General features: G+C 55.6%; 5 protein-coding genes across 5 annotated transcripts; 1 reads left to right on the forward strand and 4 right to left on the reverse strand.

Moving 5' to 3' along the window:
- Positions 1-86: 86 nt before the first annotated feature.
- Positions 87-1,100, forward strand: QC764_600230 (uncharacterized protein; the record flags this gene model as incomplete). Its single annotated transcript, XM_062948544.1, has 1 exon — positions 87-1,100. One exon carries the CDS (start codon positions 87-89, stop codon positions 1,098-1,100), a length of 1,014 nt encoding a protein of 337 aa, XP_062797748.1.
- Positions 1,101-1,459: 359 nt separating this feature from the next.
- QC764_600220 (uncharacterized protein) lies at positions 1,460-2,869 on the reverse strand (the record flags this gene model as incomplete). Its single annotated transcript, XM_062948543.1, has 1 exon — positions 1,460-2,869. The coding sequence occupies one exon, from the start codon at positions 2,867-2,869 to the stop codon at positions 1,460-1,462; it is 1,410 nt and encodes a 469-aa protein (XP_062797749.1).
- Positions 2,870-4,985: 2,116 nt separating this feature from the next.
- On the reverse strand, positions 4,986-6,352 carry QC764_600210 (uncharacterized protein; the record flags this gene model as incomplete). Its single annotated transcript, XM_062948542.1, has 2 exons — positions 4,986-5,351; positions 5,415-6,352. 2 exons carry the CDS (start codon positions 6,350-6,352, stop codon positions 5,165-5,167), a joined length of 1,125 nt encoding a protein of 374 aa, XP_062797750.1. The 3' UTR covers positions 4,986-5,164.
- A 784-nt stretch (positions 6,353-7,136) lies between these two features.
- Positions 7,137-8,648, reverse strand: QC764_600200 (uncharacterized protein; the record flags this gene model as incomplete). Its single annotated transcript, XM_062948541.1, has 1 exon — positions 7,137-8,648. The coding sequence occupies one exon, from the start codon at positions 8,646-8,648 to the stop codon at positions 7,137-7,139; it is 1,512 nt and encodes a 503-aa protein (XP_062797751.1).
- A 1,495-nt stretch (positions 8,649-10,143) lies between these two features.
- QC764_600190 (uncharacterized protein) lies at positions 10,144-11,492 on the reverse strand (the record flags this gene model as incomplete). Its single annotated transcript, XM_062948540.1, has 3 exons — positions 11,205-11,492; positions 10,897-11,154; positions 10,144-10,843 (listed from the first exon to the last, which is right to left on the reverse strand). The coding sequence occupies exons 1-3, from the start codon at positions 11,276-11,278 to the stop codon at positions 10,144-10,146; spliced, it is 1,032 nt and encodes a 343-aa protein (XP_062797752.1). The 5' UTR covers positions 11,279-11,492.
- Between the last annotated feature and the right edge of the window lie 350 nt (positions 11,493-11,842).

Consider the following 11,842-nt stretch of genomic DNA (forward strand, 5'->3'; position numbering starts at 1 on the left):
TACGTTGTCTGCTCTTTTCTTATGGTGGTAGCCCTCCCAGTGGGATACGCCAGCAAATATCCCTTTTTATAGGTACATCCATCAACATGGCCTCCTCCTCCTCCTCCCCCCGCCGCGCCCTCCTCAACCACGTCCACCAACTCCGCACCTACCTCTCCTTTTCCCCCGAGCAAAAAGCCCGCCGCCCCGTCCCGTTTGTCCGCTGCGACATCTGCCGCTCCGAAACAGGTGAGATCATCACCCCCGCGACCCCCGGCTCGGCATTGACAACCTTCCCCCTCAGCCCGACGGACCGCGTCCGCGCTGGTCTTGTCTTGCCGTGCGGCCACATGTTCCACACCGAATGCTGGGACCCCTACCCAGCCACGTTCCGCGGCAAGGGCGCCATCACCTGCCCGCGCTGCCGCCTCCGGCTCAACTTCTCGGGGATGGAACGCAATAGATGTGCTGATCTCCCCTGGCGGTACCACATGCCCGAACCGGACAACCCCAGCTGGAAGTGGGAGATTGAGAAAATCCCAAAGACGGCGCAGGAGTATATCCTCGAGGGGAGGGAGGCCGAGTTTGAGTTGGGGGCCATGTGCAACGTTGACAGGTTGATCGGGGCGAGTTTGCTGGGGAAGAATATCGAGGTGGAGAGGGACTTGGTCGAGGGGAGGGGGGAGAGGGTCGAGTTGAGCAAGTTGGTGGACAAGGTGAGGGCGGATGGGTGGTTTTTTGAGGAGGAGATTGATCTTGCTTTTCCGGGGTGGTTGCCGAGGATGGAGTTGGGGGATATACGGCGGGAGCCGCCGAGGGGGGGAGGAGGAGGCTTGGGTGGAGGGGCGGTTGAAGAGGTTGATGAGGAGGGAGGGGTACACTTGGGGGGGAGCCGCCGCCGGGGAGCAGGAAAAGGGGCCGTAATTTGTGGAATATTGGTGGGGATTATGATGAGGATGATGAGGATGATGAGGATGAGGATGATGAGGATGAGGATGATGATGATGAGGAGGAGGAGGAGGAAGAGGAGGAGGAGGAGGAGGAGGAGGAGGAGGAGGATAGTGAGATGGATGATGAGGAGGAGTAGTGAGGGAGGGAGGGAAGGGAGGTTGGTGTTTTGATCTAGAACCAAGAGATGTCTTGTGTATCTGTTTACACACACTCTTCTGGCCCCTTTGATAACCCGAGTGCGGGTACTAATCCACATGAGATGTAAGCCCCAGCTCCAAGACATTTCACACAAAAAGTCACACTTGCAGGATACACACTTCACCAAAAAACACACAGACAACAAAATAGTAACTATTCATTTCCGTTTCCATTTCCCTCCTGCTCCCTCTCAAAATAATAATAATAAAAAGTCACGCCTCACAGCGTAAAGAATACCGGGTTAAAACTGTTTCCATGATTTACCCTTCATATATCAAAAGTATACATCCTCCTCGAACTCCGCCCCCTTCACAAACTATCCTACATCTGTTCACAACCCCAAAGCAGCATTAAACACGCTAGCAGCCTGAGCACCCTCAGCCTGACTAGCAGCCGCCGCGCCCTCCTCACAAGCCTCGATCGTCTCGGGGCTAGCCTTGCACGCACTATCCAGCCTCTGGCAGACAAAGAACGAAATAATATCAATGTTGAGCGCAGACCCATGCGAGAAATCAGCCGCGTTCACAGGCTGGAAGCTCTCCTCCTGACGCCCGTCAAGCCCAGCAGCGAACTGAATAGCGGGGCTGCCGCAGCTCCCAAAGTCCAGGACATTCTGGCGGCGACCGACGACGGAACGGCGAGCCTTGCGACGACGAGCAGCAGCCAAGCAAGCGGCCTCCTGCTGGTCGCACTGCCCAGTACCACCCTGGATCTGACCAGAGTTAGCAGCGTTGGCGCAGGCGTTCTTCTGAATGGCGCACGAGCGCTGGATGGCGGCGCCGGCTTGGAGGAAGGTGTTTCCGTTGACGGAGAAGGGGCGGTTGGAAGCAGGGTCGGAAATGACGGCGGGGGCAGGGCCGCCGAGGGCGCCGGTGAAGGTCTGGACGTTCACAGTGCCGGTGGGGACCTCCTCAACGGGGGGTTCCTCAACGACGGGTGGCTCCTCATCTTCAACGACCGGCTCGCAGACCTCCTCCTCGTCAACGGGGGGCTCCTCGACAGCCGGGGGCTCCTCGACAGCAGGCTCGTCATCAACAACAGGCTCGCAGACCTCCTGATCGCCAACAGCGGCGAGGATGTCGGCCTCCGAAACAGCAGGCACCAAAAGGTTCTGGGAAATGATGCACCCAATCGCATCGTTCTCGTCGTTGCAGGTGTTACCAGCAGCAGTAGGGTCGCCAATCTCACCAGGGGCAAAGGTGCCGCTCTGCAGAGCAAGAAGCGGGTCGGCCCCGATGGAGAACAAAGCCTTGGCCACCTCGAGCTCGACCTCGGCGTTGTTGGCCGCCTCGGCAGAAGCAGGGTCCTGGTGCTGGTTGATGTTGACGAGCTCGGCATTGACAGGAGTCTCGTTGCAGAGGGGGGAAGCCTCGCCGACGGTCAAGGTGTTACGCTCGAGGGCACGGAAGAGGATGGCGTTGATGGCCAAGTCGAGGTCGTTGGCGGCCTTGGCGTTGGTGAGAGCCTGGTCGGCGACGATCTGCTGGAGGCAGTCGAGGCGGTCGGCCGAGATGTCACCGGCGCCGTTGGCGGCGGCGGCGTTACCGAGGAGGGGGAACACGCAGTCGAGGATGTTGTTTGGGTTGTTGAGCTTGAGGGCGACGTTGCAGGCGCGGAGGACGGCCTCGTGCGAGTGTTCCTGGGGAACCTCGCGCTTGGTGGCTCGGAGGGAGTAAGTGGGCACATCGCGGGCCGAGGCGAGGCCAACGGCGATGGCTACAAGAGCAGTTCCGTACTTCATGGTGATGGTTGGTGTTTGTGGTGGTGGTGGTGATGTTTACACACAAAAAGGGACTGATATGTACAGTTGAAAGAGAAGGGAGGCCCGGCCTAAGGAAGTAAAAATGATCGTGTATCAAAAGAGCGTCTTGGAGCCAAGTTCACAGAACTAAAGCTAACAAAAAAGAGAGGACGAAGTCGGGGTGAGCGTGAGGAGAGAGGTGGAAAGGAAACGGTGACATTGTGAAGGGTGGTGGTATCTTATATACGGAGTATGGGCATATGCCACTTGCCTATGCCAGGGGCAGGAAGATCGGGAGGATGTGCCGCCAGACGGGGGGAGCATGGATCCTGGGATTCTCTTTCTCCTTGCCAACGGTGAGCAAGGACTGTACCGATTGTCAGGACGAAGCTAGAGACCATGACTAGCAAGGTGGTCCTTGTCGATACACCAGCTACAGGGTGCTGTGAGCCGCTGGCCTAGAAGGGCGCCACCGGTTGCGATGTGTTCCGGAACAAGACGAACACCGCGAGCCGCGTGGGCGCTTGTTGTTGTGGGGTTTGACCATAACCCAGCTTCCCACTCAGGAGGTGCGGCAGACCCATGCTTGTTGTAAGTGCGTTGGTGAGAGTCCGGATTTCCCGTTTGGACTGACGACTGCCTGCTTTGACCCCTTGGCGATGCCTGGGCAGCTTGAGATTCTTCTTCCTGTCATGATTACAACTGTTCGGAGGTAAGGATTGCGGTGGACTTGTACAAGATGACAAGGTCGCATGGCAGGGCGAAGAATGGCCGTTCTTGGTGTTGGCAACCGAGAGAGGCTCCAGTGGGCTCACCGTAGCAATTTCCTTGTGATGTCACATTGGATTCCTCTCTGAAGTCCATGATCAGATCAGACGGAACATGGGACGTCGCTTGTCTCACCTTGGTGGATGCATGGAGAGAGCCGCATGCAGGGGGACGCTGAAGGTACGTAGCGCCCCGCTCGAAACGATGAACGGTGGCTCGCGAGTTGGCGGCATCATCCCCGCTAACACCGTTCCACCCAATTTCTGTTGCCAAGTGTTAGTGACGGTCCATCGGAGATTTCCTCAGACACCACAGAAACATGTCGACTGCGACGACATTCCCCTTGAAATCCCCAACCACGGCGTCGACCCAACGTGTACGCGAGCAAATCTTTCCTGCCGTTTTCATGATCACCACTGTCATCCAGCCACAGGAAAAAGAGACAACCCTCTCCGGGTTTCTTGGAAAAGGTCAACATCAGACGAAAACGAGATGAGCTTGCGAGCCGTTAGATAATGGCATTCGCCCGTCTTCACTTGGCTGAAGAGATGGGATTTCGACATGGTATTTGCCGCCCTCTGATACAGCATGTGATGTACCTTCGATTTCGAGCATGCTCCCATCTATCACAATCGATCAGATCTCATTCGGCCTGTCGTCCGAACAATTCTAACGCCTCTTCCGCTGTGGCTGTCTATCATTCAACTATCACGGATCTCATCCCTATTTCCCACCATTTACTACGCAACATCCTCTCCTGCTCAACATTCCCCATCCCATCCCATCCCAACCCCCACGCATCACCCCCCCTGCCCAGAAACAACGTCACTATCACCAAGGCATAAACCCTCCAACCGGCACATCCATTCCCCGAATCATCAAAATGACACTCAACCTCTTAACCTCCAAGCGCCTGCATGAACCGTTTTAGGGGCTTCGTCTCCAAAAGAATTTCCCCTAAGCAAATACATGTCGGGTAGGTCAAGCTTCAGTAACGTCAACCGGTACTTGTATGATCGGCGCCCTATTGAGGTGACAGTACCACTCTTTATCAGAGAAAGGGGGTTATATGATCAAGGCATATACGCCTGGGCAGCAGGGGTGCAGGTTCATGATCGTTGACGCATCAAACAATGTGACCATCCATCACCGGTGCTCGAACGTACAAGTACTATACGAGTACGCGTGCCAGCTCCCAGAGGGTCGCTATTTGCTATCGAGACTGACAGTGCTCGATCATTAAACACCTACCACTGTTTCTCGCCTTCGATCGGCATGCCCCATTCTTGGAAGCTGGACCCAAATCTTGTGCAACAGACCCGAGGGCAAGGACCAAAGCAAGTCACTCTCGATCCATCATTGCCCTGTGGACTTGATTTCTTCCGAGCTGTATACCTATCCACGCCAGGTCAGGTCACCCGAGGTGAACCCAAATGCTTCGGAAATATATATACGCTTGCCCATCACGCGGTGTAACTGGAGCTCTCTGGAGCAGTAGCAATCTTGCCCAGCTTACCAACCCCCAGCTTAGAACATCTCCCACAGCGGCGGTGGCAAAACAGGCAAATGCTGCTCCTTCACGGCCACCTTCCTCTGCTGCTGCTTCTTCACCCCCACAAAAATGACCTTCTTCCCCTTGCTACCCTGCCCCTGGACGAGAAAACTCTTAGAGTCCAAGCCATAGTAATCAGAGATGGAGTGCGTCAACCACCGCCTAAATGCGCGCTCATTAGCACCCTCGTATCACACACACAGTCACTGGGCAGGAGAAACATACTTAAACGCACCCCCAACCTCATCATCCCCCGCCGTATCAAGCACCATCCCCCTCTCCTGCTCCCCACCAACCCGCCTCGTAGCACTCTTGATCTCGGTCTCCACGGGCGGCTTCCCCTCCCTCACTTTATTTCCCCCCCTCCCCACAAACACAATCTCCTCATCCTCCGGATCCGTCTCCTCACTCTCCATCGCCTCCTCCTCCTCCCGCCTCTCCTGCTCCTCCACCGTCACCGCCAGCCCCCTCTCAACAACAAACCTCCTAACCGGCTCCTCCAACACCCTCAACCACCTCCCCACCGCCGGCGTCCTCTTCGCCGTAGCCCGAAAGTTCTGGGGTATATATCCCAGCTCCCCCGGGGCCGGTTTAGTTTCCTGCCTAGGATGCTTCCTCCCCTCCACAACCTCCCTCAACCCCCGTTCCCAGTACCCCGCAAGTTGGTACGGCACCGTGGGCAAGACAGGATACGTAGGCTGAATCTGGTAATCACTCGGCAGAGGCGGCTGCGCGTTGGGGACCCCCAAAAGGTGATCATTCTCCCACCTCCTCCTCTGTCTCGACCCAGGGTTTCCCTTGATCAACGCCTCCCGTTTCTTCATCGAGTCCCTTCTTGACGGGGGGCGGCGAGGAGGGGTGATTGTTTGCCCTGCTGCACCCGCAGCGGGGTCAAACCTCAGCTTGAGAGCCGCGGCAGGGGGATCATGGCTATCAATCGGGATAGCGAGCGAGTTCGAGGTCCCGCGCGCGACTTGGGGGGTGATGTTCAGGGACTCGAGCGCCGAGACGGTCCAAGCTTCGATGTCGACCGTGGCTGTTGAGGCGGAGGAGAGGGTGTGCTGATGCAGGGGAGCGGATGGGGGGTGCTGCTGTTGAGGGTGGCTGTCGGAGTGTTCGCCGTCCTCGGAGGGGGCGGAGGGGGGGTGCTGGGTGATTGCCATTGTTTTCGTATGGTCAACCAATACCAACTTGTAGATATCGCGCGCGCGCGCAAAAGCCAGAAAATCTTCGCGAAGAGGTTGTGCGAAGAAGGGTGGACGGCGAAAGCGCGTAAAGTGGCGACCGCTGGCCGTTGAACTTCCCCGGCAAGATGCCAAGAACGGGGCTTATCTCTCGGCGATAAGAACCGCGGGGCAGCTGGAATAGAGGTCCGGATAGGAAAAGAAAAGAGTTCAGGAAAAAGAAAAGGAGAGGGGAAAGGTTGAAAAGTAAATAAAAGAAATCCTCCCCAGTCCCAGAAGCGGTGAAACAATGCTTAGGAAAGATGGCCGATGATGAAAGAGGGGGAGGAGATCATGACTGGCAGTGACACATTGACTATTGTCCGGGGTGAGCAGCCAATCGGAAGCGGAGCGCAAGGCATGCGGAGCTCGGCGAGTGACTCCAATTCATCATCGACGACCACATGTCTCAAAGGCACGCCTTATTGATGATGGGTCTTGGATGTCTGAGGAGGGCCCGAGCAACGGTCGATAGGCTCTGTCTGACAAGTTTTCCAATGCCCGCCCTTCTCAAGTCCAGGAAACATGACTCTTCCCCTCAAGCAGAGCGTTTTGAACTCGAAACATTGGGAACGATAGTGAGCAGCACCAAAATAAACAGCACATAATAACAAAATGGTATTACCTCCAACTCCACCTCCCCCAAAGACAATCCTCTATCCTACCCGCTTTTGTTGCCATAGTCCGTCCATCCATTCACCATCACCAAACATTACTACACCCCTCACGACCACCGATTCTGCCCCAACCCATTCAAACTACTCCTCAACTCCCTCAGCTCCGCCCTCCCATTCCTAACCTCATAAACCTTCACCCCTCCCCTTTCCCCTTCCTTTTCCCCTCTCCCCATCTCCCCCTCCTCAATATCCCCCAGCCTCTCCATCCCCCTCCTATCCCTGTCCCCCACCATACCCAAAACACTATTCCTCACACTATTCCTCCTTTCCCCGGTATTTACTTCACTAAAATTCCCCATCCTCCTCCCGTTACTACCCACAGTAGAGCTCCTACTCACATTACTATTCCCTATCCCCACCGGCAAAGGCGGAACCCTCGGCACTGGACTGGAAGACCACCGACTAGGCAACCAAGCGGTAAACAACCCTGATATTGGCGACGGTCTAGAAATGTTCCTTCTTGGCTCGGTTGGGGACGAAGAAGGGGATGATTGCCTTCGGCGTTTGAGCATGATAAAGGATATCACTATCAGTGCTATGGCAGCTACTGACCCGACGACGGGCGCGGCGATCCAGGCGTTGCTTGAGGGGGGGTCTATGGAGGGGTCGTTGGCGCCGCCGGAGAAGGTGTCGGGGAACTGATCTGGCGAGGCTGAGGGGGCAGGGAATGGGAAGGCCGGCGGCGGAGCGAGGGTTTCAGTGGTTGAGCTGATATCAGGGACCGCAGTGGTGGCTTCGTCTGGTAAAGCCGTTGTGGTGGCGGCGGGTGGGAGCTCAATAGAAGATGGGGTTATGGATGGGTTCGCGGGAGGAGTGAAGAAGACCACCCCGTTGCCATTCGCCGCTCCCCCCGGTGGCACCGGAATAGTCGACACCCCCGGCCCGGGCGGGGGCTGATTCGGGTCAACCGCCGCCAACACACGCGCCGAATCCGTCCTCCGGTCCGCGGCTAAATCTCCAGGGTCGGCGACGCCGGTCTTGAGATAACAGTTCTTGAACCCAAGGTTCAAGGTCGGATCGTAGCTCACGGCTGCGCACCCTGATGTAGCAGCACACTGTCCCAAGCAATCCTGGAATGTCGGTGCAAAGTTCTGGCTCATGTCACTCCCAGCAATAATGAACCCGCACATGACCTGGAAGTTTGTCCCCAGTGCCACCTGGGTGCCGGGTAATGCAGGGCAGTTGGACGAGGCTTCGGGGAAGGAGGCGATTCCGGAGTCGATACCACGCACGAACTGCCTCGGGTCGACCGGTGCGAGGCGGGTCTTTAAGAAACATCTTGTCCCGTCGTACGACGCCCCATCGCAGCGAGGGTGGAAAGAGGAGCAGAGATCCATGCATGCCGTCAAGTCGAACGCGTCCAACCTCTCCACAACATCCCCGTCGAGGTTGGTGTTGCAAAACAGGGTAAAGTCCTGAACACTCCCTATCGTCGTCCCATTCCCGCTCGCCCGAGTGCAGGGATTATTCTGTCGTCGATTCATCCTCGCTCGATCCAGTATTTTCGTATGTGGTAGAGTGTGTGAAGGTGACATTGTGATATGTGTGTGATCAATCATCCAACCCAGTTGGAATGTATGTGATGACAAGTGTGATGGGAGATCAGTGTTCGAGGAAAAGTGTCAGGATAATCCGTCATCTAGACAAGCAATAAACATTATGATGAGACGTCCACCATCCTCAACACACTTTGGCAAGACCAAGAAGAAAAAGAGAAGGGGGAATCGAGCACACCACAAACCCCAAAAAACCTGCCCAACACCCTTTATACCAACCAACCTCGCGGAACATCGCCAGTCAGTCCCCCAAACCCGTCGCAGACAAAGCATATCGCATACGCCAGACCTGATCGACCTTACATCAACCCAATGCCGGACAGTGCTTCACCCACCACGACCACCACAGCTCCAGCCCATCTGGTCTGTGGCTACTTGTGGCGGGTAAACTACCACATGAGACGGCACTCTTGAAGGATGTCCCAACAGCCTTGTTCCATGTAAGCAGATCATCCCCCTCAACCCGTGCCCCTTCCGGTTCGCCAAACACCCACACCACCGGAACAATCCCCCCAAGAGCCCCAAGCCTTATTTCTCTACCCGCTGCCCCAATCCCTCAGGATAAATACCTCTTCAAGTTTGATGTTTTGTCGCGGCCATCGATCAGGACAGACAGGCATTTTGCCGCCTGCTTCGGAGCCAAATGTTAACCAAAAAAGGGGTGGTCAGCCCCCGGGTCATCACCATCGAAGGCAATGCACAAAAGAGAAAACCAGCCCTCCATCCCTCCCAGATACAATCTGCAGGGACCCACGATCTATCCCAGATGTGTCCTCGCCCGTCAAGCCACTGGCGTTTGGGTTCTATGCCCGTGCGCGCGCGCGGGGTTGCATCAGATCGCATTGTCAAGCATATCGCGCTCAGATGCCAATCCATCCTCAGACAACAGGCCTTCCCCAGAAAACCCATCAGACGGGGCGTGCAAAGATCTGGGGAGGAGGAGGAGTGTCGCTTAGCATCTTGCAGATTCTCGGGGTGGGCGATTGTCGAAACAACACGATCCGTTCAATATCACTCATGGTCGGCGACGCCGTCGCTGTCAGTCAAGCAGTCAGTGCTGCTGCAGGGGAAAAATTGGCGTAAAGATAGTCGTGTTCGTATTGATCAACCATCGTACCGTACCTACACATCATGTAGCATGATCCCCAAATCTGCGATTGCTGGTAAAAGTCGAAAGATAAGAGTCGCTCAAGCAACCGACCACATGCTACATGCACCCTAACCCTAACCTAACCATCCGTCATCCTCCCCAAAACACAGAACCACTCTGAGAGCGCTCCTCTTCCCTTTAAAGCCAAACGCCATATATTTCAGACTCGATAACCCTACATGCCAAAAGATGGGCTCAAGCCGCCCTCATAACGCCGCCTCCCAATGTAATGCAAGTCGTTTAGATACCGGACAGAGTCGTCCTCTGTTCCTAACTGGTCAAGAAATGAAATATGAACCTAACAATGCTTAACCGCCCTCAATACGGAATATCAGACTTTCCGTTATCCTATCCACGGTTGGTGTCAAAATTCCTGTGAGGGTCGCCAATACCGCCGGGCTTGAGCAGCGGTGTGGTCTCCGCTGCTGCGTCGCTATCCTGACGATCCAAGATGGTCTGGAGATGGTCTGGGGAGTTGGCGTAGTGTTCGGGGTGAGAGGTGTACCGGCCGGGAGTATCATCATCAAAGCCATTAGCGTGAAGATGTGATGGCGGCAGGCTGTCAATGGTTGAACTGACGAGGCCGTTGCGGGATTGGATCTCGTAGTAGATGGCGAGGTACAGCAGCAGGCCTTGCATGGTGGCCGTCAGGACGAAAATGCCCCACGAACTCCAACCAGCCAAGCCAAGGCGCGCAAACAAGCTGGCCGCAAAGAGGAAGCCACCGGGCGTCTGGATGCACATCATGGGAATGCTGAGACTGCCCACATGCTTAAGATGGTAAGTCGTCCAGATTTGCGGAACGTATTGCACTGCCGCCAAAAGAGCAGCCATGACGCCCAGTACGTTGGCCCAAATTTCCAGGTGGTCCTTGGCAAGCGTCGACAGAATGCCCGTAACGAGAATGACAGCGAGGCCGTGGAGCAGGGTCAACGAGGCTACCAACAAAGCTGTCTGCCACCTCGGCTGGTCCTCCTCTTCACCCAGCTCTTCGTTATCGGGGTCGTGGGCGGGATTATATCGGAAGAAGACGAGGAACAAGACGAAGCTATGCGTTTGTTAACAACGGGATCCCGCCATGCCCAGCAAATAAAGACTTACATGAAGGTGAAGCAAATCCACTGCACACCTAGTTGCGCAATCCCAAGCAGTCCAGCAACACAGTGCAATGTCTCGAGCTCCTTGCAGCAGGCGACGTCTTGTCTCGATTGTGGAAGCAGCAAGATGTTGGCAAAAGCCGATGTCGCCGAGGTTGTACCGAGCAGGATAAAGTACGGGGAGATGCCCTCAGAGGTGCCACGCGAGATGATTCGGAAGTGCTGGGGTAGGTAGCTGATGAGCATGCCAACCACGATGACGCTGCGGGACTGTCAGTACAGGAAGAAGGCATGAGAGAGGATCAAGCCCACCTCGAAACGATGAGGTTCACAACGTTAAGGTCGCGAAGTTTCTCGCAGCGGTCTGCACTGAATAGTGACTCCATCTTGAATACCTTGATGGGTTTGATGATGGCTGATAACGGTGGAGGCGCTTTTGTTGCAGGGAGTTCTCAGGAGATGCTGGCACCAGGGCTCCTGCTCGACGTTGGTTCTGTCCCACAAAGAGTCTCTCTCGTATGACACTGCGTCTCAATCGTCTGGTAACTTTGGTGAGGAGCAGCCGCGACTCTCGAGGCTGATGTCGCGACTGGATGTTTGGTGAGCTGGAGAAGGCGTCAGGCGGACAGCTCATGCACGGTTGCGTAGCTTTCCCCCTGCAGTTGCCTGCCGGGCGCTGGTCTCCAGGGCGCCCGCCGCCATTGTGGGGGAGGAAATGTGGGGCAACGAGGCCCTAGACCTTCAAGGTTCTCGCTATTAGCGCTTTCCATTGATCAAGGTACTTTATCAGCAAATTCATGTGAGAAGATACTTGACAAAGCGGTCTACACTATTTGCAGCTTGACTTCAATTCTCATCTCGTCGCAACTATCATCGAGCTCAATATCAAGACGATTTCCCTCAGACTCTCTCTCATTCAACATTGACTCGAAAAAATACAAAATACAGAG

The sequence above is a fragment of the Podospora pseudoanserina genome, chromosome 6 (assembly GCF_035222485.1).
Source record: "Podospora pseudoanserina strain CBS 124.78 chromosome 6, whole genome shotgun sequence".
In the NCBI taxonomy this organism is placed as follows: domain Eukaryota; kingdom Fungi; phylum Ascomycota; class Sordariomycetes; order Sordariales; family Podosporaceae; genus Podospora; species Podospora pseudoanserina.